The sequence below is a fragment of the Ahaetulla prasina genome, chromosome 1, assembly GCF_028640845.1.
Source record: "Ahaetulla prasina isolate Xishuangbanna chromosome 1, ASM2864084v1, whole genome shotgun sequence".
NCBI lineage: Eukaryota > Metazoa > Chordata > Lepidosauria > Squamata > Colubridae > Ahaetulla > Ahaetulla prasina.
The window spans coordinates 117,958,642-117,983,693 of NC_080539.1; the positions used below are offsets into that span (position 1 = coordinate 117,958,642).

At 38.3% G+C, this 25,052-nt stretch overlaps 1 protein-coding gene across 1 annotated transcript in view; it reads left to right on the top strand.

The window, feature by feature from the left end:
• Nucleotides 1-25,052, top strand: part of AK9 (adenylate kinase 9) — an 80,228-nt gene that overhangs the window by 25,569 nt on the left and 29,607 nt on the right. The window contains exons 16-29 of the mRNA XM_058175012.1: nt 2,580-2,770; nt 7,775-7,958; nt 8,590-8,704; nt 10,186-10,357; nt 10,981-11,173; nt 12,632-12,709; nt 13,123-13,200; nt 14,354-14,560; nt 15,900-16,036; nt 17,772-17,984; nt 19,981-20,256; nt 21,478-21,599; nt 22,967-23,186; nt 23,641-23,703. Coding sequence (XP_058030995.1) covers nt 2,580-2,770; nt 7,775-7,958; nt 8,590-8,704; nt 10,186-10,357; nt 10,981-11,173; nt 12,632-12,709; nt 13,123-13,200; nt 14,354-14,560; nt 15,900-16,036; nt 17,772-17,984; nt 19,981-20,256; nt 21,478-21,599; nt 22,967-23,186; nt 23,641-23,703 — 2,249 coding nt within the window. The remainder of the gene's footprint in view (nt 1-2,579; nt 2,771-7,774; nt 7,959-8,589; nt 8,705-10,185; nt 10,358-10,980; nt 11,174-12,631; nt 12,710-13,122; nt 13,201-14,353; nt 14,561-15,899; nt 16,037-17,771; nt 17,985-19,980; nt 20,257-21,477; nt 21,600-22,966; nt 23,187-23,640; nt 23,704-25,052) is intronic.

The following is a 25,052-nucleotide window of genomic DNA, read 5'->3' on the forward strand; positions in this document are numbered from 1 at the left end:
TCACTAGAGCTGGTGTCGGCAACCCACGGCTCCAGAGCCACATGCAGCTCTTTCACCCCTCTGCTGTGGCTCCCTGTCACCCTGTCGCAGCAGACGGATGAAAGAGCTGTCGTCTTGTCACGGCCGTGGTGATGGCTGGAGCCTTAGTGCGGGAGCGAAGCACCCCTGTACTTGCCTTTGTGCGGCAACAGGATTCCACCTTCGTCATGGACTTTGCTGTTGCTGCCAGCAAAGAGGACTGGGAGAGAATAGCGGGGCAGACCTTGCAGGATGGGGCCATCCCCCAAGCCTGGACTTCCTTCTCCCTCATTGGTGGGGCCAAGAGGAAGAAGGGGTGGGTATGTGGAAGCGCTCCCCTCCCCTGGCCGAGTGCCAAGCACAAAAACCCAGTGGGAGGGGAAGGCTGGCTTGGCACCTCCAACACAAGTTGCCACTTTTGAAATGCACCGCACCTTTGAGGAAGCCAGGCAGCAATGACTGGGACCATGGTGGAAACAGCGGAGCCATCAGGGCTGCTCCGCCCCTTCCTCTGCAAACTGGGCCTGGAGGAGCACAGAGTTGTGGGCCGAGCGCCAGAGAATCAGAAGGTGTGTTCCGATGTCACCCCAACACGTTTCCAGCATGCCCTCTTCTGTCCCAAAGTGGGATTGAGTGGGGGGTAGGGAGCAGGGAACAGGGAACAGGAGGGAGGGTAGGGGGGCTTCTAGGAAGAGAAGCCGGGCTGGCTTTCCTTTTGGTGTGGGGCAGGGGAAAGACCCAATACTCCCTCTATGGCCTGTCTGCTGTTCTCGCAGCCTTGCACAGCACAGTGAAAGCATGCTTCACAATGGGGAAGACTGGATCTCCTCCTCCTCCTCCTGGAACCCATTACGACACAGAGGCACAATGCGGCCCTGTCCCACTCGCCCCTGGCAACTCTCTGTCTCGGGGCGGAGAGCAGGTCGCGTGTCCAGCACCAACCAAAGCTGGAAGTAGACGCCTGCCATTTCCTGCTGCAGTCAGGCAGCCAGAGAGAGACAGAGAGGGAGAGACAGATTTGGCTCAATTCGGCTCTGTCTCCTCCCCTCTCTCCGCCTTTGCCCAATTTTGCAAGGATTCAGTGGACACTGCCTTGGTGATTGGTGATGTGGGGGGGATGTCGTCCCGTACTTTGCCTGTCAAGCATCTTTGGGGGCACCCAGGGAGGGAGATAAGGAGGGAGAGGGAGAGAGAGAGAGAGAGAGAGAGAGAGAAAGAGAGAGAAGGAGAAGGAGAAAGAGAGGGAGGAAGAGGGGAGAGAAAGAGGGAGAGAGAAAGAGAGATGAGGGAGGGAGGGAGGGAGATGGAAAAAGAGAGAGATGGGAGAAAGAGGAAGAGAGAGGAAGAGAGATGGGGGGAGAGAGAGAGTGAGATCTATTTCCCATAGAAAAGAAAACACTGAGAGCCACAAAAGCTGGGTAGACATGGCTGGGGTCATGTGACTGGGTGGGAGTGAGTGACCTTGAGTTGGCCATGCCCACCCAGATTTTGTGGCTCCCAAAATGTTTTGTTTTCTGTGGGAAACGGATCCAAATGGCTCTTTGAGAGTTTAAGGTTGTAGACCCCTACACTAGAGTATAAGAAGGCAGGAGGGAAAAACTCAGTTGGACTTTCAAGATTCTGGTTTTCTCTCTGTCTCTTATATTAAAATAAAGTTCAAGATTGTGGAGTCTGTTTTCTGAGTTGGCCTACCTTAAAAAATAATCAGCATTAATAATAAATATCTGTAGTGGAAGTAGTATTTGCTGTAATTGAAGAATATCAATTATTACCGGGTTATAGAGTATTTGCTCACTTGATCCAAATATTTATATGATATTGAGAGTGCTGGAGATGGGCATCTTTCACTTTTAGTTACCTGTTTATGTGATTTGGATATAATTTGATGCAGTGCTTACATAGGAAATCTCACTAGACAAACATTTCCTGCTTTTTTGTTGTGTAATTAATGGAACTGTCAAACTTGTCCTTCCCTCAACATAAGGAGACTCTTTATTTCTTCCTGGATCAGAATTTTTATTATCCTCCCAGGTTGTAAAAATATGCTGGCGAGTGATACCAGCTCCTTTTGCTACTAGTATGCAATCCACTATAAGATCTTCCCCTCCATGCTTTTTTTCCTAAATATTTCTCGTCAACATTTGGTATCATGGGTAATAAGAGAAGACAGACATGTTCTTATTTTGGACCAGGCTCCCTCTCACTAACAAGCTAGGTTTCTATGCTTTCTTAAATATGAAATATGTATTTTGTAATACATTCTTTCAACCCATAACAAAACCAGTGCGGTATTTTTTAAAAAAAACTGTCCAAAAGAACACTAGAACATTATTGTGTGGGTAGAATTTTGCTTAAGCAAGGGCGTTTCCCCTTTTCCTTTTGTCCCTGCTCCCACCAAATTTATTCAGAAGTTCATACGATCCTTCAGTTCAGATTTGGAAAAGAGAACCATTTTATTCCACTAATGGAATCTTCCATTCCTGGTAGTAATATTAACAGGATTTTTTAGAGTTCACTACATTTTGGGATACTTACGCATGGATTTTTTTCTATATAATAAGCAGATATCTCAACAGTACAAACAGAGTCGGAGATCCCTCTTGACCATCCAGATATCCAGGAAGCGGTCCAGAGTGCTATAGAAGCTGCAATGCTGTTTCCAATTACTCTGGCACCAGAAAAATATGTGGAAGTATTAGAAGAAACCATTGAAGAGGTAAAAGCACCAGGATCAAATGAAAGGCATGCACGATAGAAAGATCTTACTATAACCGACATGTTATTTAATGTATTTAAAATTATGTAAATCATTACCAATTTGGTAATGTTATAAGGAAGATTACAGATCAGTTTACATACAGAAAATGTATGCATACAGAATGCATAATGTTTGCATACAGAAAATAATTTCACTAAGGTATAGAAACAATCAATCTGGGATATGCCATTAAAATATTAGACCTAAGGTGCCCCAAGCTACTGCATTCTCATAGCCCGAGGATCGCCTTTAAACATTCTTTATTTATTTGTTCTCCATTACTCGTTTTTGGAATGCTCCTCTCTCATTTTATATATTATATATTTTATGTCCCAGAGACATTTTGAATTTTGTAATGTTCTTTTCTTACAAGAGACTTTTGGAGGGCTGATATAGAATAATGTTGCTAATAAAAAAAATTGGCCTTTTCTAGGACTTCTAAAGAGAACCAGTTTGGTATAGTGGAAAAACCATTAGGCTTGAAACCAGAGACTGTGTTGTATAATCATGCCATAGGCATAAAGACAGCTGGGTAATTTTGGTCCAGTCACTTTCTCTTGGTTCTAGGAAGGAGGCAAACAGTTTTAAAAAACCTTGTCGAGAAAACTATGGGGACTTTTCTGGGCAGTTTCCAAAAATCAGACAAGATTGAGCAATTTCTAAACAAAATCTCTAATAAAAATGTTGAAATGTTCTGTAATCACTATGCTAGGGACCTGCAATGTAAATCGGATGCATTTTACTATCTACTTTCTGTTTTTAAATCTCTATGAAAGCCACTTTTCATTTGCAGCACTTCCCAAAATGAATGTAATTCTCATTCCAGTGTTTCCAGTTATGCCTGTCTCCAAATGTCACTTCCTTAACATGCAATTGACTACAAAGAAAAAAAAATCTATGTGGATGTTGTAGGTCTACAGTCATACCTTTTGCAATTTATAAAAGTATTGTTGGGTGGAAAGATGAAATGTTTTGAGTGTTCCAAACATCAAACAAATGATTCATACAGAGTTCCATGAAGAATTCAACATAATGCTGTATTATTTACCAATGCTTTTCTTCATCTTCTTCATTCGTAAAAATACAATCTTCACATGAAATGTTATATTTGTATTAATTAAAGGACGTGTGTTTGCAAACCATATCTATTTTATTGCTTTGGACTGATTCTGGTAGGCAGAGTGGGGATGAGAGTCGTGTACAAGTAAGCCTCAATAAACATGACAAAGATGATTCTTGAACAGACTAATACAGGCTTTCACTCTTAATTGCCCACTCTGGATTTCTGCTTCTTCTCTTCCAGCACAAGGAGGATAATTGATATTAGCTTAATTAAAAAGAATCATCCAAAGAAAAATGAAAAGGCCATTTATTTAAATGTTTCTATTTTAATAATCAGAAAGCAAAAAGAGAAAGCGGGAGTGGTGGGGTATTGGGCTAAATATTGCAAACCAGGGGCGGGTTTCAAAACCCATTGCTACTGGTTTGCTTGTGGGTGTGTGGGTGTTTGTGCGCGCGCAATGCTCCTGAACATATGCAGAAGTGTCCAGGAGGGTGGGAAGAGCCTCCTGTTGCTGCCGCCACCACTACCGGTTCGCCCAATCCGGGGTGAACTGGTAGCAACTCACCACTGTTGCAAAGCCAGTAAACTCTAAAAATCTTCTTGGAACAGTCCCATGAAAAACATAAGGCTAGGGACTTCCGGTGGCACCATAGGTGTTGAAGACGGTCTTTTCAGACCGCCAGCCCCGCGATTGCGTAGAGCCGTCCAGACAGCGAAAATCAGCTGTCTGGCAGCTCGGAAACCTTTTCCTCAGGAGAAGAGGGAAAGGTGAGCATTTGGGCGGAGGTAGAGCTCCCCAAAAAGCCCCAGGAATAACTCTGGGGCTAGAAGGGTGAGAGCTCCCTGGAAAGCCCAACAGAGTTCCGGATCCGGGACACTTCTGCTTTTAAGCAGAACAAAACACCACGACCACTTCTGCTTCAAGATGAAGATTTAATTTAATTAAAGCAGACAGAGCAATGACAGGAGCACTGGCAATGGCAAGTACCAGACCTTAACTCCGTTCTCGGACTGCATTTAAGAAGAACAAAGGAAATGGCACCTGTACTTAAAAGGGTGTGAAAGTGAAACTTAAGGAAGTTTTTGTTAACATTGTTGCACTCTCAGTTCTCTTTAAACTTGCCGGATTTTATATTTACATGAACAGATTTTAAACTGAAAAGTGGAAGGACTATAGAATTGATTTACCTAACCCAAATACAGAGTTTATGAAAAGATTTGAAGATTTATTGAATTTATAGAGACGGTTTTAAAGTGAAAAATGGCTTCTAAGCAAACAAAGTTTCGTGTTATTAAGGATGTTGGGATTTTACCAGTTCAAATGAAAAAGCTACAAGAAGATTTGAAGGAATTTTTAAAAGGTCTTTTAGAAGAAGCTTTAGACTTTCAAACCTATGTTATAGATCAAAAATTTATGGAGCTTGAAGAGTAAATATCTCAAATAAAAGATATTATCGAAACTAGGAATAAGGATATAAGGGAAGATGTGGCAGTATTTCAAAGATTGTTTGAATACACGGTTCAGTTGGATGGAAGAGTGGAAGAAATTAATCAAGCTAATGTGAATTTGGAAAATAAAATAGAGGAGGTCCAGACCAAGATGAACAGGGCAGATGAGGAGTTGGTTTTGTTGCAATATAGATCGATGGAGTTTGCCCTGAGAGTGAGAGGTCTCAAAGAAAATAAGTGCGAGAATCTAAAAGATATTTTTGCAGATGCTTTTGCACATATATTTGGAGAACAACCAACAGAATTTGTAACTCAAATTGAAAAAAATTATCGTGTCAACTCCTGGGTTGCCAGACAGAGACAGTTACCAAGAGATGTTGTTATCTATTTTACAACTAGGAGGATTCGGAATGAAAATTTACAAGTATTTTATAAAAATAAAATTCAAATATCAGGACAAGAGATATTAGTGTTTAAAGAAATTCCTCCTAAAATGTTAAGATCTAGAAAGGAGTTTACTTTCTTGGTGGATGAACTTAGAAACCGTCAGATGCAGTTTAGATGGGATGTTCCAGCTGTACTAACAGTTAATTATAAAGGAAGAAAATATCGTCTTAACACAGCTTTTAAAGCAAGAGATTTTATACCAATGTATTAAAGGCTGGAAGTCCACCACTGCTAGAACCTAAAAGCGGGAGAAGGAAGCAAAGCACACAAAATTTAAAGTTGGGATGGCAATTGCTGAAGAAGAAATACTGGAAAAAGTAGGGGATTTAAATGAGCAAAGACTGATTCGAATAGACATTAAAAGAAAAGAAAAAAGAGTAAAGAAGCAGCAATATCAAGCGAAAAGAGTTTCTTTTTATGGGAAAGGGTAAATCATAACCGAAATTTTTGAATATATTTAAAAAGTACTGTGTATGTGTTTAAATCTTGAAGAAGAATTTGTAATAATGTTATTTGATTATAAGTGATGGGTCTATTAGAAAATAAGTTAAAAATTGATTTTGGGAACGTAAGGTGTTGATAAAAATAGAATAAGGACTGGAACTAGTTAAGTTTTAAACGTTTTGTAGATGGTATTTGGAATTTAAATGCAATGTTATTTGATTATATATGGTGGATTTGTTAAAAATTAAGTTATTCTGGGTAAAAATTGATTAGGGGTTATATAAGGTGTTGATAAAAATAGAATAAGAAATGGAATTAGTTAAGGATTGTATGGTAAAAGGGGAAATCGGGTTAAATGTTAAATTTATATAAGTTAAAAATTTAAGAGGAAAACTCTGTAAAATGTCTTAGAGATGGTATCTAGATTTTAAACACTGGCGTGTACGTATTTGAATTTACAATTTAAATGTTGGAGATCTGGTTGGGCTGATACTATTTATTATTACATAAGGTGGATATATAAATTTGGTGGATTATACAAAATATTTTGAAAAAGAAGATAACGTTTAAGGGCGTAAATTGATTTTAAATTAAGTATTAGTAGCTTTACCGGCAGCGCAATATTGGAAGATGGAACATTTGCTTATCATTGAAGACTGGACGCTAAAAGCAGTGAACTTCCTGGAGATGGCAGAAACTTCAGTGTACCAGAAAGACTACTTACAAGAAAGATGGATATTGGAAAGGAGAAGATGGATCGACTATCTTTAAAACAAATATTGGATTAAGAACTATCAAATAGCCTATGAATGAATAGAATGTACTGTATATTTTTTTTTTCCCTTTTTCTTTACTATGGAGAAGGGGAGTTAAGGTTCTAAGGGATGGATGGGAATCTATGGATAGTTTGTGCATTCTAGCTTATGATTGTTAGATATTATACCCTGTATATTGCTCTGGGAAGTCGGGGGGGGGGATTGGGTGGAGGGGGGAGGGGGAAGGGTGTGGGTTGGTGGGAGGAGGAGGGGATGTGTGGGTAAAAAATTTTGTAAAACTTTTTAATAAAAAAAAAGAAAAACATAAGGCTACAACAATTTGATAATAATTTAACAGAATAACAGAGTTGGAAAGAACGTTGGAAGTCTTTTACTCCAACCCACTGCTCAGGCAAGAAACCCTATTTACAACTTTCTGCTCCAACACTGAAAGTTTTTAGGAAGAGATTGGACAACCATTTTTCTGAAATAGTATAAGTTTTCCTGCCTTGGAGGACTAGAAGACTTCCAAGGTCCCTTCCAACTCTGTTATTCTGTTATCTGAATTATATGTAATGACTGAACAAAAAATGAGTCTTTAGAATAACAGAGTTATTCTAGAATTCAAGGAAAAGGTTTGGTCTAGCAAGTGCAAATTGTCGTAACTTTGTAACTGTCTCTCTCTGATATGTAACATACATTTTAATGAATTAGCTCGTTGCAATAGTTGATGGAAATTCTACTGCTGAGGAAAAATTCATGAAAGCCAGTCAACTGAACTCAAAAATGTATCTTTCTTCTAAAGAATGCACTTGTCATTCTGCATGTTCAACAATTTAATATGCTCATTGCACTCTTTTATTTCAGCTACAGAAGACAAATTCAAGCAGATATCCTGGAGCTGCAAGTAAAGGAGGATGGGTAGTGGATAATTTCCCTCCACTGACAGAACATTGGATTGCTTTGTTAGAAAAAGGACTCCTACCTGATACTGTGATTTGTTTGAAGAATGTTGAACAAAATGGTAAGTGAATATTTCAACATGAATATATAAAACAAATGTCACTTAAGGAATAATCATCATAGCTGATGTGGTTAAGTTTTCAACATGTTCCTCCTCCCAGCTGTGGAATTCAGTCTCTAAAAATATGGATGCTGTTGTTGGATTTGAATTCCCACCAGCCTCATCCAGTATTGCCAATCAGAAGTTAGGGAACCTGAAGCCTGACCATAGCTAGATTCAATCCCTGCTTTAGAGATTTTTTAGTTTCAACTTGCAAATAACATAGAAAAGAACTGCAAACACAGAGAATTGATACATTAATCCTACCATTACTATATCCTACTTTACCACCAGTTTATTCCTTGATTAATGCATACTTTCATTAAAGTGAGGCATAAATAGTGATATACTATTTATTTTCTTCAGCTGCTCAATTAATTTTATTCAGCTATTGAAAGACCTTTGATTTCTTAAAACCGTTTAAAGCAATTGCCTAAAGAATGCTGTCTAATACACTTAATTATTATTGGGAGCATTATGCAGTTAACTATTATTATTGGGATCAACAATATATCTTTTTTTTAAAGTTTTATAGTTTGTGAGATGTGGTACACAGGCCTTTTCTATTGCATTGTTTTCTATTAAATTGCAGGACAGCTGGTACTGCATAGACTGTATGAAGCAAATAAAGAAGAAATTGATGCTGAAATTATACAAAGGCTAATAGATGATGCTTTGAAAAAGAAACAAGAGGAAGAAGAAGCAAAGCAAGTATTTGGAGGGAAGGGGAAGATAGAAATTTAATTAAAACAGACTACAATGAAGATTGGTCTACATTAAAAAAATCCTGGTATTCTTTTTTGCCATGGCTTACCTTTATAGAGAGTAAACTAATTGCTAAGATTGCCAGTCCAGATTTAGCTATTTTATTTTTACCGAAATGTGTATAACCTGTTAAACTGATTATGGGCAGACCAATATGGATTTTGTTTAGAATAATTTATATTCTGAAAGATTGCAGTTCATTTTCATTCATGTTATATTATCATTTGAATTGTTTGAATTCTACTTCAAAAAAACCAAGCCTAACAAAAATAGAAGTAGCCACATTCCACCTCAGCAATAGGTAAGCAAATTACCAGCCTTCAGTGAAGTTCTGGAACTGCATTTTACAATGTAATAACTCCCTGAAGTTCTGGGGGGTAACATTGGGCAGATCATTAACCTTCCAGCAACACCAAGAAAAAACAACTGCTAAATTGAAAAGCCACAACAATTTACTGAACAGACTTGCTGGAACATCCTGCAATGCTGATGCTAACACCCTACGAACAACAGCCTTGGCTTTGCCTATGGAGATTCTCAATCATTCAGGCGCTTTTTTGAAGAGGCAACTGGATTTTCTGGTTTTTCTTGGAAAATGTTTTGTTTCTCATCCAAGAAGCTTCTTCAGCTCTCTTCTTCAGCTTTTCTTGGTTTATTCCACAGCTAAATATTGTGGCAGCAAGTGGCTTAACAGCGCCCCCATCCAAATGGTCAATGTCCAACTCCACCAGACAAATGCGTATCATCTCTGGCACATTGCATCTTACTCCTGTGCACTGGATACCAGTACTTAGCAATATCATACCACCCCACATTAGAAGACAACAAGCTCTCATTCGGCTATGGTCAAGGATGCTGAACTATTCCTTCCCTATTCACCAGGACAATGCACAGCCTGTCACAAGATTGAAATCCCATAGGCCAGTTTGGAAAACAGCTATTCAATTAACATCTACCCAGTTTCACCCTAAGAATGACTGGAGAGAGGAATGGTCCAAGGTACCTTCTTGTGGCCTGACCATTAGTGATCCCTCTACCAAACCACCTGCTTTTGACTTGCCTCACTTTGTCTGGTTGAAATTGAACAGAATTATGTCTGATACTGGAAGAATTGCCTCTGCCCTGTAGCAGTGGGGATGGAAAGATTCCCCTTGTTGCGATTGTGTTGCTGATATGCAAACTATTAAACATATGGGGCAAGATCGCCCACAGCGTGTGTTCTCTTGTTCCCTAGAAGATCTGAATGAAGCAACACCAGAGACAATGGCCTGGGATAGCTGAATTGGATATCCAGTTATGAGGCCACTGTCATATCCCCATAGAAGTTTTACTTATAATTACATACATATATGTTTACTTCTCTTCTGTCATGTTCTCATCTTACAGTAAATAAATAATAAATTGCTTGAATTTCTAATTGCAGAAGAGAACTGCAAGAAATGTTAAAACTGCAAGCTCAGGAATCTGCTGAAGACAGAGGTAAGAAATACAATTGTGTATTTAGAATTATTACAGCAATGAAGTTAATTTTGTGCATATTAATCATATTGTTAAACTCACAAGCACTACTAAACAAGGAAGAATTTAAATCTGGGGCATGACTCTGTCCCTACCATTCATCATACCTACTGTACTCATACAGTATATGAATTTGTTGTTAGTTGCGAAGTCGTGTCCCACCCATTGCAACCCCATGGACAATGTTCCTCCAGGCCTTCCTGTCCTCTACCATCCTCTGGAGTCCATTTAAGCTCACGCCTACTCTTTCAGTGACTCCATCCAGCCACCTCATTCTCTGTCATCCCCTTCTTCTTTTGCCCTCAATCTTTCCCAGCATTAGGCACTTCTCCATTGAGTCCTTCTTTCTCATTAGGACTTGCCAAAACATAAAAATGGAACCAGAAGGCATCTGATGCACATCATAAGGGCATTAAGAGAAATTAAACAAATGAATGGCTTGGGCAAGAGCCTCATAGCAGTATCAGGAAATAAATTCCATAGATGTGAGGCCACCGATTTCTAATGGCTAGCCCAAGAAATTATTCCAAGTTCTGAAAATGGATAACTTTTCATTGATATTCAAGTACTCCTTGTAACTCTGAACTGTGGAATCTAGCACTCTGGCTTTATTTGTAATTTTAGGATTCTTGTCTGACTGTATATATTTTTCTAAAGCTTAAATTGGGATCCAATTTTGGGTTGTCTCATGATTTTCTAAACTGTTTATATTTTTTATAGTACAGTAAAGTCCCACCTTAGTGTTCCAAAATTGCTTTATAAATGTTTCCATAAAAAATGTTTTTTTGTATTTATAGAATCTGCAGAGTTTATGGAAGGTAGCTTTGGGGTTGAAAGAAGCCAGCCAGGACAAGTTGATTTTTCAGAATCTAAACAGAAAGAAACATCCGGAGGTTAGGATATCACTGATATTTATCTTTGTTTTCTGACAAACATCAAGTTGTTTTATTACATTATTGTGTCTGTAACTCTGCTATAGAAAATCTGAGGGCAACAAAGTATTTTTCTTACCATGTCTTCTTTTTTCAATTTTTTGACACTGTTCTTGCTATAAATAGTATTCTTCTGCCTGTTAAGACATTCTTAAAGTATAATTCTCATGTGGAAACATCCATTTCTGCACTAACTGAACTAAGATGTCATTTGAATCATATTATCAGACTAACATCTAACACGCTAATGCGTGTTATTCCTGCTGAGAGCCGTATCTGGCCTGAAAAATTATATATCCCAAGGACATGATTTAAGTATCCATTGGGCAAAATGATCACAAAGAAATTAAAATTTCACAGAAAGTGCATATTACAAATATTATAATATTGACATGGTTACTCTCCAATGATGTATTAATAATTTTCCTCTTTATTCACATTTAAAATTATAATTTTGTGACAAAATATAGAACCTGTGGGGATACTGCCAAGGCTTTTGAAGAGCTAAAACCTGCTCTGGGGCCATGTTGTAAAGTCTGACAGTAGCCATCCTAAAGAATAAAATTTATAATAAAGTTTTTTTTTCATTATCTAATGGAAAGATTGACTGTGAAGATCAACTTAACCTCCTTCAGGACCAGCTATTGAAGTCAATAGTCAAGTCAAATTTAAATCACAGCAATTATGCATCACAACAGAGGTGGTATTCAGCAGGTTCTGACCAGTTCTGGAGAACTGGTAGTGGAAATTTTGAATAGTTCAGAGAACCTGTAAATACCACCTCTGACTGGCCCCGCCCCAGGGGTGAAATGCTACAGGTTCAGACCGGTTCAGCCAAACCGGTAGCGATTGCAGCGGGTGGTTCGGAGAACCAGTAGCGAAGGCACTGTGAGGCTCTGCCCACCCACTCGGTCATTGTTACTTCCTGGTTTTAACAAGGAAGTAACCTGTTTTTAACCCTCTGCGCATGCGCAAAGGGTTTGCACATGCACAGAGAGTCCACACCTGCACTTCCAAACCAGTAAGGAAGGTAAGTAGATTTCACCCCTGCCCCACCCCCATCTATTATCTGCCTCCTGAGTCCTTGCTGATCTGGAGGAAATGGGAATTTTGCAGTAACCTTCCCCTGGAGTGGGGTGAGAATCGATATTTTACAGTATCCTTCCCCTGCCATGCCCACCAAGCCACGTCCACAGAACCGGTAGTAAAAAAATTTGAATTCTACCACTGATCACAAATAATAACATAATTAGCCCATCTCCCTTATTTGTACACTTTGCATTAATAGGTTTATTTTAAATAATCTTCAATTATAACTTTATGGTTTTGTAGCATATTTTTTAGCTTTACCATGATTATATGGATTAGGGGAAATCCATTTAATAAGAAACCTCAGTGTTTTTATATACCTGATTACAGAAACAGTGCAGTTTGTAGATCAGAGTGATGAAGCACAGGTTTCTGCAGACTCCAAAGAACATGAAGAATCTAAGACAGGTTAGATTTATATATATGTATATATCAGTAATAGTTCATTATAAGAAACAACTATTTTTATTCATTTAATCCTATGACACTATTAGTGTTTTGTTTTCACTGCATTTTTAATGTCAAAATATGAGCATCTGTGATTTGATGCTTTATAAATCTATCATCATCACCAATGTATCTATTAAATATCACCATTTACATTTCATTCTTTATCACCATCTAATTAATATATTTATTAGTTCTTCTTTGTAGGAAAATTTATTAGTTCTTCTTTTTACTGGCTTAATTTGATAAACTTTCAGAAGCAAAGCCTACAAAGTGAAAATCTGGAGAACATCAAAACTACTAATTTCCTAAATATTTTGAAAGCTCTTAACATGCAAAATTAAGTAATAACGATTCTCTCCTGGTCTCCACAGAATCAACAGAACCCCTTGAAAGTGAAGAAAAATCTGTATCACAATATGAACACCTGAAAAGTATTGCATCTGAACTAGGTTAGTGGTTGACTGGGTCATTCATCCTGCCACAGGGTGGTCTGCATTGAATAAACCATAACTAATGGCTTTGTATAATCATTCCAATTCTTTTTTCTTAAAAATATCGAGTTGAAATAAACTTTGGTTGTGTGCCCTGTCCCAGTTTAATGTTGTGGTGATGTCCTTCTTAGAATACATCATTCTTCCTCCATCCAACTTTTCACTTTTCCTTCAGTAGTTTCATTAGCACACCTATTCCTCATAGAGCTGTTAGAGGAATTTCACTTGTTAAGTATTTCTCCCTCCCCTTTCAGATTTCTGAACTTCTGCAGAAGTCCATTTATTTATTTATTTATTTATTTATTTATTTATTTATTTATTTATTTAGTCACAACAGTATAAGCATAAGCATGAAAATAACTATATAATATATAAGCATATATATAAGCATAAGCATGTAATAACTATATTAATTGGATATAATGAAAAGAAACAATAGGACAGGAATGGTAGGCACGTTTGTGCTCTTATGCACGCCCCTTACAGACCTCTTAGGAATGGGGTGAGGTCAATAGTAGACAGTTTTTGGTTAAAGCTTTGGGGATTTTGAGAAGAGACCACAGAGTCAGGTAGTGTGTTCCAAGTATTAATAACTTACAGAAGTCATATTTTCTGCAATCAAGATTGAAGTGGTTAATATTAAGTTTAAATCTATTGTTTGCTCTTGTATTGTTGTGATTGAAGCTGAAGTAGTCTTTAACAGGAAGGACATTGCAATAGATGATTCTATGAGTTAAACACAGGTCCTGTCGAAGGCGGATTTCAAGTCTGGTGGCATAAAGTATTTTGTTGTATTCAGAGGAGTGGAGAACTCTTCTTGTAAAATATTTCTGGACACGTTCAATTGTATTAATGTCTGAAATGTGGTATGGGTTCCAAACAGTCGAGCTGTATTCAAGAATTGGTCTAGCAAATGTTTTATAAGCTCTGGTTAGTAGTGTAGTGTTTCTGGAGAAACACTTTGTTTAGCTTTGTCGGTCCTCCTTCTTGTGAAGTCTTCCATTGTGGCTCCATAAGAACTGGACAGAATATCAAGAAGAAAGTCACACATAAGAGAGCATTTTATTGTTAATGCATAATTGTTTCCTAAAATGCAACTTGATTTGTTTAGGAGTCACGATGCCCGAGTATCCTGCAGATGGTTTTCCAGATGTAGTAGAAATAGAGCCATTTAAAAATAAGCTCATCCAGTTCCAGAATAACTGGCAAAAATTAGAGTCACATATTGCAGAATCACTTTTGGTCCAGGTTACTGAATTGGAGATTGATGGGCAGACTCCAGAAATGCTACTTAATAAGAGTTTGCAAGCTATGCGACGTAAGTAATTCACATTCACTGTTATGTTAAAATTGTTTCTTCCTCAGGAGATTTCAGGTGGTTTTGGGCTTTGTTTTATTAACGATTTCTTCAAATTATAAATAAAGTTGATTAAAGCAAGCTTGTACAAATTATGAGCTACTTCTTAAGAGGCAAATAACATCTTACAATTGCGGCCCACATCATAGTATTGTATGTACATGTGCTTCTACTACTTAGAAAATAAACAATAAGAGCAAGAGAAATCATTTAAGTTAATATTTAACATTCTATAAACCTTTAATTGGTTTAATAAAAAGGCTGTTTTAATATGAATGCACTATCCTGAATAATCAACATGACTTCTTTTATTCATATTTGAAAAAAGTATTCATGTATTAAAATAGAACATTTAAAAACCTTTTCTTTTTAAAAAATGGACTGTCAGCAGGAGAATAGAAGGAAATATAAAAGTGTTCTTGCCATTTGATTATGAAATTGAAGGCAATGTTGACCAAGCTGGGGTAGCTTCCTCTAGAGATAAATGAACAAAACAGGACTTAATTTTTCTTCTGGGAAATCAGAGGATGCTATTAATTATAGTCTATTTGAAGAGAACGAATGAAGGGAAGGAGATCTACTTTTCAAATATGATGGCTTTTCCTGCTGAATTGTCTCTTAGGATCAGGTACTAGTTGTGAATATGAATATGGACTTGAAGCTCCTGCTTAAAGAGTAGATGTCTACTGTAGCCAGGAACTTTGCACAACTCCATGTAGTACACCAGATGCATCCTCCCTGAATCAGGGGGTCTTCAGATAGATACCTATGCCCTAGTTACTTCTTGGCTTGACTGTTGTAATGCTCTCAACATGGAGCACCCCAGAAGGTTCAACTGATCCAGAATGTGACGGGGTGAGCAGCGATGAGCATGCTCACTATGCCTTATGTAAGACCTCTGCTTCACAAGTTGCATTGATTGCTGGTTTGCTCCTGGTGTAATTCAGGATCCTGTTTATTACCTATAAGGTCCTACATGGCATAGGGCAGTGATGGCGAACCTTTTTGGCACTGAGTGCCTAAACCAGAACACGCATGTGCACCGGAACCCCAGAAATTTGAAGACAAGCTGCCTGATGCACACCGGTCACCTGATCTTTGGGTTTCTGGGGCACACCGGAAACCAGAAGAACAGCTGGTGACAGCACGGGTATCCACAGAGAGGGTTCTGTGTGCCACATCTGGCACATGTACCATAGGTTTGCCATCACGGGCATAGGGCTTGGTTAATTGAGGGTCCGCCTGTCTCACATAACATTTTTTAAAAAAATATGGCCTGAAAACTGACTATCTCCAACAGAAACTTTTAAATATCATGGCTGGGAATTATCACCTGAAGATGAAGATGAAGAACAAGAAGATTTGCAGGCTGAAGCAGAGGCACAGGCAGAAGAAGAAGAAGAGGGTGATGAAGAGGAAGAAGAGGAAGAGGAAGAAGTAAGATGTAGCTCTCGACCCAATAGATTATTATAAACTATAATTTACTGAATGGCAGGCTGCTCACCTGCCTGGCCAGTGTCAGAAGAGAGGGAGGCAGAAAAGTTCAGTCAAGTCTTCTCCTTCTTGGCCTCAAACATACACACAGAGCAAACATGTGCCGTCTCCTCACAGAAGGTCCCAGCGCCATGAGATGTGTGTATGTTTGCGCTGTGTGTGCATTTGAGGCCAAGAAGGACTGAATTTTTCCTGCCTCAGAAGCTGCTTGGAAGGTAGCTGCCGTGGCTTGACCCTTTATGATTCTCCCCTTCCTCCCGCCACCTGACTTCAGTGTGCAGAGTGACTGGGGATTGGGAGAGTTGAGTCCTTTTCCTTTAGCAATGGTGGCCCTGCTGGCAGGCAGCGTCAAAGTACCTTAAAGGGACAGGCTACAGCAGCTGCCTTGTGAGTAGCTTCAGCCAGTGCAAAGAACAGGGCGGCAACAGGCCAGGAGAATGGCGGGACATGTCAGGACAGCAGCAGCCTGCCGCTCGTCAGCAGGCTGTCCTTCTGGCTGGGTCTGGCCACGAGCGGCACTGGCAGGCAATGAAGTGCGAAGCTGCTTGGAAGGCAGCTGCCACACTCTGTCCCTTTAAGGTACTTCAACACTGTGTGACGTCTGGCCCTGTGGAAAAGCAGCCCAGCAGGACCACCACTGCCAAAGAAAAAGGACTCAACTCTCCCAATCCTGGTCACTCTGCACGCTGAAGCCAGGTGGCGGGAGGGAGGGGGGAACCATAAAGGGACAGGCCACGGCAGCTGCCTTCTGAGAGGAAAAGTTCAGGCAAGTCATCTTCTTGGCCTCAAACGCACACACAGAGCAAACACACACACCTCTCACAGTGCCAGGACCTTCTGCGAGGAGACAGCGCGTGGGTAAGCGAGTCCCTCTGGCGCTGTGAGATATGTATGTGTTTGGACAAAGAAAAAGGTGGCTGTTGGGGAAGAAGCGGGGAGAGTGAGTAAGGGACCTCTGAAGGAGGGGAAATGGGACAGAGGTAAGCCAACTGAACTGGCGAGTCCACAGTGAAAGCAAGCAGGGCGGTGGGGGGGAGGTTTAGAAAGGCAGGAGCTGGACGCACGGACTGAACATTGCAGCTGGTTTTGTAGGACAATGAACAATCGGCAAAGTCTTCCAAAGAGGGAAGCTTAGTGCGAATTAACGGGGGGGCAGCATGGGAGGGGGTGCTTTGGCATGCAGTGAGGATGGGCTTTTGCCAGCCCAAGGGCAGAGTGGGGAAAGATAGGAAATCACTCTGTCTCTGCAGCATTGGTCATGTGACTGAGTGAGCATGGCCAACTCAACGTCATTCACAGGAAGATGCCGCCCCAGTTTGCTCTGAGTGACGTCGAGTTGGCCACGCCCACCAAGCCATGCCCACAGAACTGGTTGTTAAAAAATTTCAATCCCACCACTGCTTATATGTGAATTTCCCTTTATTCTATCCCCCAACAACCACCGTATGAGAGAGGTGGGGTTGATCAAAATCACCCAATAAGTTTCCACACCTGTGGGTAGAATTGAATCTGGATTCCTCATTCCTTGTTTAACCAAGTATAGAATGGATCTGCAGCTGCTTTCTACCTTCTGAATTACCTAGGTCTGGGCTAAAGTAAAGTGTTAAAGTAAATCCAGATTCTTTAAAGGGTTAATGTACTGTAAGTAATCTTATCAGATATATTTTGCTGTTTTAAGGATGAAGAAAAAATTGCTGAGAGGAAGAGACACATGGGAGATACGAAGAACTTCTGTCCAGTGATTCTGAAGGAAAACTTTATCCTTTATCCAGGAAATTCTGAAAATGCAGCTAAATATAGAGAAAAATACTATTATTTTTCAAGTCCAGAAAACAGAGATAAATTTCTAGAAAATCCTGACGTGTATGTTTCTCACAATGAGCCATTAAAAGTATGTAATTCTTACATACAGGAGCTATATAAATTAACACTAATTGAGGTTCCAATATCCATGTGAATATCTGTGTTTATCTGTGCTTAACATGTGATAATTTAACCGAATGGTGATAATAATAGGTAATGATATTCAGGTCTCCCCATGAAACAATGGATTCCTCAACTGTGTCCAAAGTTGGCATATAGCAAAAATTCAACACAATATTTTTCTGGATTGATCTGTTATGTGCAAAAGCAGCTTCCATTCAGAGCATCTGGGAAAGATTGCAATATCATTTATGAATTGCTGCTGAATTAAATGTGCGTTAACAAAGGGCAGCTGCTCTGGTGCAAAGCAAAATCTTGGAGTGAAAATCTTTTATCAGACCAACGGATATTATCTTCTAGAAACTATTAGAGTATGGTCCTTCTGGCAAAACATTTTGAGACTAGGCTCCTTACCTCTTAAGTAGTCCAACTGATAAGTTGTACTTGGGTCTGAATATTACTGTATGTGTTGAATTAAATATTATTTCTGAGCAAGAGAAGGTTCAGAATGCAATACTGAAGTGCAGCTGTTATAAGAATAGAATAGAATAGAATAGAATAGAATAGAATAGAATAGAATAGAATAGAATAGAATAGATTTTTTTATTGGCCAAGTGTGATGGCTAGAGAAGGAAAAAATGTCGGTCCATGTATTAATATCAGAATAACAGAGTTGGAAGGGACCTTGGAGGTCTTCTAGTCCAACCCTCTGCTCAGGCAGGAAACCCTGTACCATTTCAGACAAATGATTATCCAATCTCTTCTTAAAAACCTTCAGTATTGGAGTGCTTGCAACTTCTAGAGCAGGGGTATTCAAACTCAGTTTCACTGAGGGTATCAGGGTAGTGTTTGACCTCCAGGGTGGATGGAGCCAGCTTGATGTCATTCCTATTGGGGGCACCTATGGTGGCCTAAATGCTCTGTTTTTGGTTGCGACATCCTCCTGCAACCTTCTGCCAGCAAAAACGGAGTTTGGGAGGGTCACACGCAGCCCTTGCGAACTCTGTTTTTGTTGGCAGAGGCACCGTGGGCCAATCCTTTGCTGTTTCCAGGTGGCCCCATGAGCCAGATCTAAGCATCCCATGGGCTGGATCCAGCCTGTGGGCCTTGAGTTTGACACCCCTGTTCTAGAGGCAAGTCGCCAATCAAGCTTAGTTAAATAGGTTTCATGTTGTCTACCTGCCAGAGGATCAGCATTGTTTTCTTTGTTTGAAAATGGCTCTGGGGCTCACTGTACTATACTTCTACCTCTGTATTACTTAAATGAGTAACAATTCAGTATATCAATAAAAACCAATGCTGAATTCCAAAACCAAACACTCCTTGCTAGCATGATCGGTAATGCTAGGGTTTGTAATTGTACAATATTTGATAGCTAACAATTTCCATTCTTCCTTTAAAATACAGATCATATTTTTATTTTGTAAGTTAGGAAAAGTCTTCTCTGAGACACATCCATGTAGTTTTCTTACAAAAATAGTTTATCGTTACTGCCTTCTGGGATTTGTTTTCAACTTCACAGTGTTGACTAGCTCTGGAAATTTCTGATGGTCTCTCATCTAATGACAAACTTCATCTGCTCCTGCTTAGCTTTTTGAGATCATCCAGAGTTAGCTGGATATTTACATATAATATATCTGGGTTGCTTGCTGATTTATTGTTTTTTTAACTGCTAAGGCTATGCAGTGCTACAGGTTTGATTCCAAAGAGATGCTCTGAAATGTGCAGATGTATGAATGCAGCATCTGAGTAGAACAGCTGTCATGCAACATACTTTCTATATATAATTCTCTTACTCATGCTGAAGTATTTACTATTAGTCAATAATACGTTTGAAAACATGGATCTTCTGCCTGAAGTTTCTCAAAAAGGTTTTTCTTAGAAACATTCATTCAATAATCTTATTGAGCAAGACCTTCTCTTTTAAAAACCTATATAATAATATTCACACATTTCCTTTTCAGGCTCCTCCTATAAGAATATTTCTGTTGGGGCCACATGGAATAGGTAAAACAGTCTGTGCCCGGTGGTTAGCAGATAAGCTAAATATTTTTCATATTCAATTTGAAGAACGCTTGCAAGAATTGATCATGCTCAAAACAGGAAAAAGAGTTGGACTTGAAGAAGAAGAGGAGGAAGAGGAAGGTGAGGGAACACAGGAATTGGGAGAATCCACTATTCCTGAAAGTGCACCTGAATTTGAAGATGGGAGTGAAGAGGAAAGTAAGCAGGTTCATGAGGTAATCGAGCTACTATATATATTCCTTGTTCGCTTCCTCCAAAGTGGAAGATGAATTTCCATCAAAGAAAGCTATGATGGGAGGTGCCAATATTGTTAATGGAAAGAAGACAAGCTATAATTCTAAATCCTACTTTTTAGCTCCTATTGTGCCAGTTGGGCTACAGGAAGACATCAGTCATTTCTGATTCTTATTTTAACAATGTTAAATTAGCATCTATTCACTTTATAGACCAATTGATTCCATATTACAGCAGGCTAAGCAGGTTTGGAGGAGAGATGTTGCAATAACATCAGTCTAAAAGAACTAAGTTTCATTAGCCCAATAGTTCCCATCAAACCCAATGTTTGAAATGCATGCTATTTTAGTTGAATGTCCACATCATTGTAGGAATGATACAGATAGTCCTCAACTTATGCCATAATTGAGTCCGTAGTTACTATCATTAATTGAGTGATCCTGGACCTGCATCCAATTTTTTGACCTTTTTTGCAGAGTTTATTAAGCAAACCCAGCAATCATTAAGTGAACATAGCATTTTGAAAGGAAAAATAGTGGTCATTAAGTGAACCCATTGTTCACTATTGGACATTCCCACCCCCCCAGAAATTGGAAGTAGATTCTGGTTTCTGGCAAAAATGTTGTAAACCATGGCCACGTGAACATGAGATGCTGCAAATAGCCATAAATGTAGTTCACACATATGACCATTGCAGCATCCCCATGGTCACGTGATCAAAATTGAGACACTTCTCAACTGACTCATATTTATCATGGTTGCAGTGTCTTGGGGTCATGTGTTCCCCTTTTGCAACTTTCTGACAAGCAAAGTCAATGGAAAAGCCAGATTCACTTAAAAACCATGTTACTAGCTTAAGAACTATAGTGGTTCACTGTCTTGCTTAGCAACATAAATTTTGGGCTCAATTGTGGTACTAAGTTGAGGACTGTCTATTTTTTTAGAGATAGTTATATCATTAGAACAGCCTAAATATACACTTGTTCCATGAATGCATTTCTGGGAAATGAAATAAATCAATTCAAATTATCTAGTTTTATGGTACATAGAATATTATGCTCTACAACTATATACTGTTACTATGTAATTATGAAAGGAAGTTAAGTGAAACCTTCAATTATGCAAAATTATTAATCAAAGTTCTTAATTACATTACCACTTATTAGATAATTATTTTTCATGGATTTTGATCATTTTAACAGAAAGATATGCTATTAACAGATGAGGAAGAAGCAATCAAGGCCAATATATTAGAAAATGAACCAATTCCCATGGAAGTGCTTGATAATATTGTTCTTGATTGGTGGATGAAGGAGCCATTTCGGTAACTATTGTGTTTTTTTTTAATAATCTCACTTTCCCCCCTCTATATAGCATGTAAATTCCAGCTGAAAATATCAATCATATTATTTGTCCAATATTTCACCCTGAGTATTTTTCCATATTTTTATAAGGAACCTATTAGCTACTTTCACAATTAAATAATAGTTAATAAGCCTTGTAAGACAAGAGCAAATCTAGATTTGTTTTAACCCAGCAAGGTCATTACAGCTTGTGTAGCCAATTCATGGTTTGTACCTTGTTTTCTTCTTCCAATGCAGAATTTTTTAAGAAGCATTTTAAAAAATGCACTAAGCCTTGATTCTGCCTCAGAGATTGCAACAAGCTATGGATAAAATAAGGAAGAATACATAAACTAAGAAGTCAATCTTTCTGCTTTATTGCCAAAAATAACCCATAGTGTATTCCTTGTGATGGGTTCAGGGTACAGACATCATCTTAAAACAAAAATAATTTGCTTTTATATTGATTGCAGTATACTGAATATGATTTTTTGCCCAAGCACTTTAAGCCCTTTCACTTCTAACCAGTGCTATGGCATTTCTCAGCCCTCCGATATTTGATAATAGAAACATTCTAGGGAAAAAGAAAAATCAATTACAGCCTCCTCTTTTGAGAAAAAGCTTTCAGACATCTGAGGAGAGCTAACCCTTAAGTGTTTCTTTGCAAAGTTAATTGCATCCATTTCCCTCATACTCCTTTCATAGCAGGGGTGGGTTCTACTTACCTTTACTACCGGCTCGCATTGTGTCCGCGCGCGTGCAGATCGCTTTTGATGACGTTCGAGTCAGTGGGCGGACCGTCCCGCCGGTTTTACTACCAGTTCTATAGAACCGGCCTAAACCGGGGGCAACCCACCACTGTTTCACAGGAAATGTTTGCATCCCCTATTATCTTTGTCTTTCTCTCAGAATCTTTTGTACAGTGTGGCCCTAAAATGGACAGTTTCTGAAATGATTTGGAAACAAAGCTTTATTTGATGCAACTAAAATTGTTACCAATTCTGAGACTCTAAACCAGGCTATGATAATGCATTTTATCACATGCATTATCATAAGCCATTGTTCAGCAGGTCTCTTAAACATTCTAACCAATTCCAAAGCAACAAACAGATTAATTTTAGCTTTATTACTAACAGAATTTTAATCGAATTTTTGCTTTTCCAAATGGGACACAAATTCATCAAATTAAATAAAACTGTCCTCTACATCCCTGATGAGTTCTCCAATTAGCTTTACCCACAAAACGGTATGATATTTTTCTCATTGTTTGATTAAAAAAAAACCAAGCAAACTAAACTCCCAAGGAATAGTAACAACTTCTTTTTCTCCAAATATTGTTTCCCTTTAGTTCTGCTGGGTTTATACTTGATGGTTTTCCACGAATAGGAGAAGAGATCCAATACTTAGCAGAGCGTTCACTTTTTCCGGATATTGTAGTTTGTCTTGAAGCTGACGAAGAGGACATTTCTGACAGACTTCTTACGAAACAAATAACTAAATGGAAAGAGAAACAAACTAAGAAGATGGAAAAGAAGCAGCAGATTAAAGAAACAAAGGCAAAAGTGAGAGTAAGTATTACTAGTATTAATTATATAATTCAATGACAGATACAGGTAATCTTTTTAATGATAGACTACTTTTTTTTTTAACTAGCCAAAAGCTATAGTTGGCTATTTGGAGCAGACTGGTTTAAAACTAGAATGATAAGTGTTTTGGTTGGATAGTACACTGTCCAAATATTTTAGCAGATCTAGCACTGAGGATTGAGTTGGTTGAGCTAAATGACTTCTGAGGTCACTTCCCAATCTATGATTTAAGATTAACCTATCATATTATCTTTATATATAATGCTGGATTTACTACATTATTTTTAGCTCAGTGTTTTTTATGAATTGAGGAAGACTCATTTAACAAATTCTAGTTAGCTTTATTATCAGGGGTTAATTGAAAAAAATGAGATTTAATATTAGTAGATTGGTTAGAAACAATGTAAATATGTACATTAGAATATTTTATTAACAGGAAGAGCAAATTGCTAGAAGACGGGCAGTGCTTCTAACTGAACAAACAAGAAAGAAATTAGAGGTAAGAAGACTCGAAAGGCAAAATTAAATTTCATAAAACCTATTTTTAAACATTGTTTTGAATTAATGTTATAGAAATTTATAAAATGACTAGTATTTGGACACTGCTGGAATTGAACAGAAAATAAACTGCTAAATGATCTCAGATTATAATTATGGCACATTTTTCTCTAAATTGGCTGGAATGGAATAAAGTACTTAAATGTTTTGCTTTGAGAAAATAATCATTGACTAAGAAGTCTTTGTCTTCATTGTGCCCATTGACATCAGCTGTCTCTTGACCCCTGTCCTCCTCCATCAATTGACTTTTTTTCACTAAATACAATAAAGATGCCATCTAGCATCATTACCATCTTAATATAAATATGCTTCAAATGCAATATTGTTGTAAAGTTTTAAAAGCAATATTCTTAAATTCTCTTCTGACCACCAGCATTTTCCACATACCTAAAAAGTGGTCATAAGATTTAAGAAAAGGATTTTATGGATTTGGGGTAGATTCCAATCCTAAATGAAGAGGAAATGTTAGCAGGTCACTTCTCAGATTTTACTTTGGAACAACAGAAAAATGTGTGAATGAACATAATTTTTATGTGAAAACTTACTGAGAAGAGTCCTAATTCCTTTTCCTTCAAAATATTAATGTGAAAGTGAATTTTCAGCACTTACTATAACCCTAGACCAAATATAAAAGAAAGATGCATGCTAGGATAATTTTAAGATTTTATTTAATAAATCTCACTTCACTCAATGAAAAAATGTCAAATTCATTAAGGCTGATTTATTATCACTATTATTAAATATTTAAAAAAGTAAAGAGCATTATTAAAGCATGTTTTATTTTAATATTCCTTTCATTCATCCCCTTCTTTTAAAGAAACAGGCATAAATGTGTTTCATTTTATATATAAGCACACAACATACATGTTTGGTGTGTTGTTACTTGACAAGTTTAACACTTTTCTGAGGCACCTCTCAGTACCATAAATTCCAGTACTACAAATGATGGCGGTCTGATGATGGTTTTGTGAAAGTTTGCATTTTGCTTCCACATTCAGTACTATAATGTCATCCAGCCTGTAAAAGGAGAGTCTTTTGAAGGATCCATTCCAGTCCTAAGACTTAATTCTATTCCCCTGTCTATCATATATATTTCCTTATTTTTAGAATTAATGAAGTGACCCAAATATGAGCTCAAGATGCCAAAACATTTTCATTGTGTTCCCCCTCTTAGTTTTAAAAGAGTGTAGCTGGCTTGTTTTTTTAATTTCACCAATAGTAGTTCAGCCCGCTATTTCTGTTCCATGACTGTGTCTAGGCAGCAAAGCCCGATTGTTTGTTTGTTTGTTT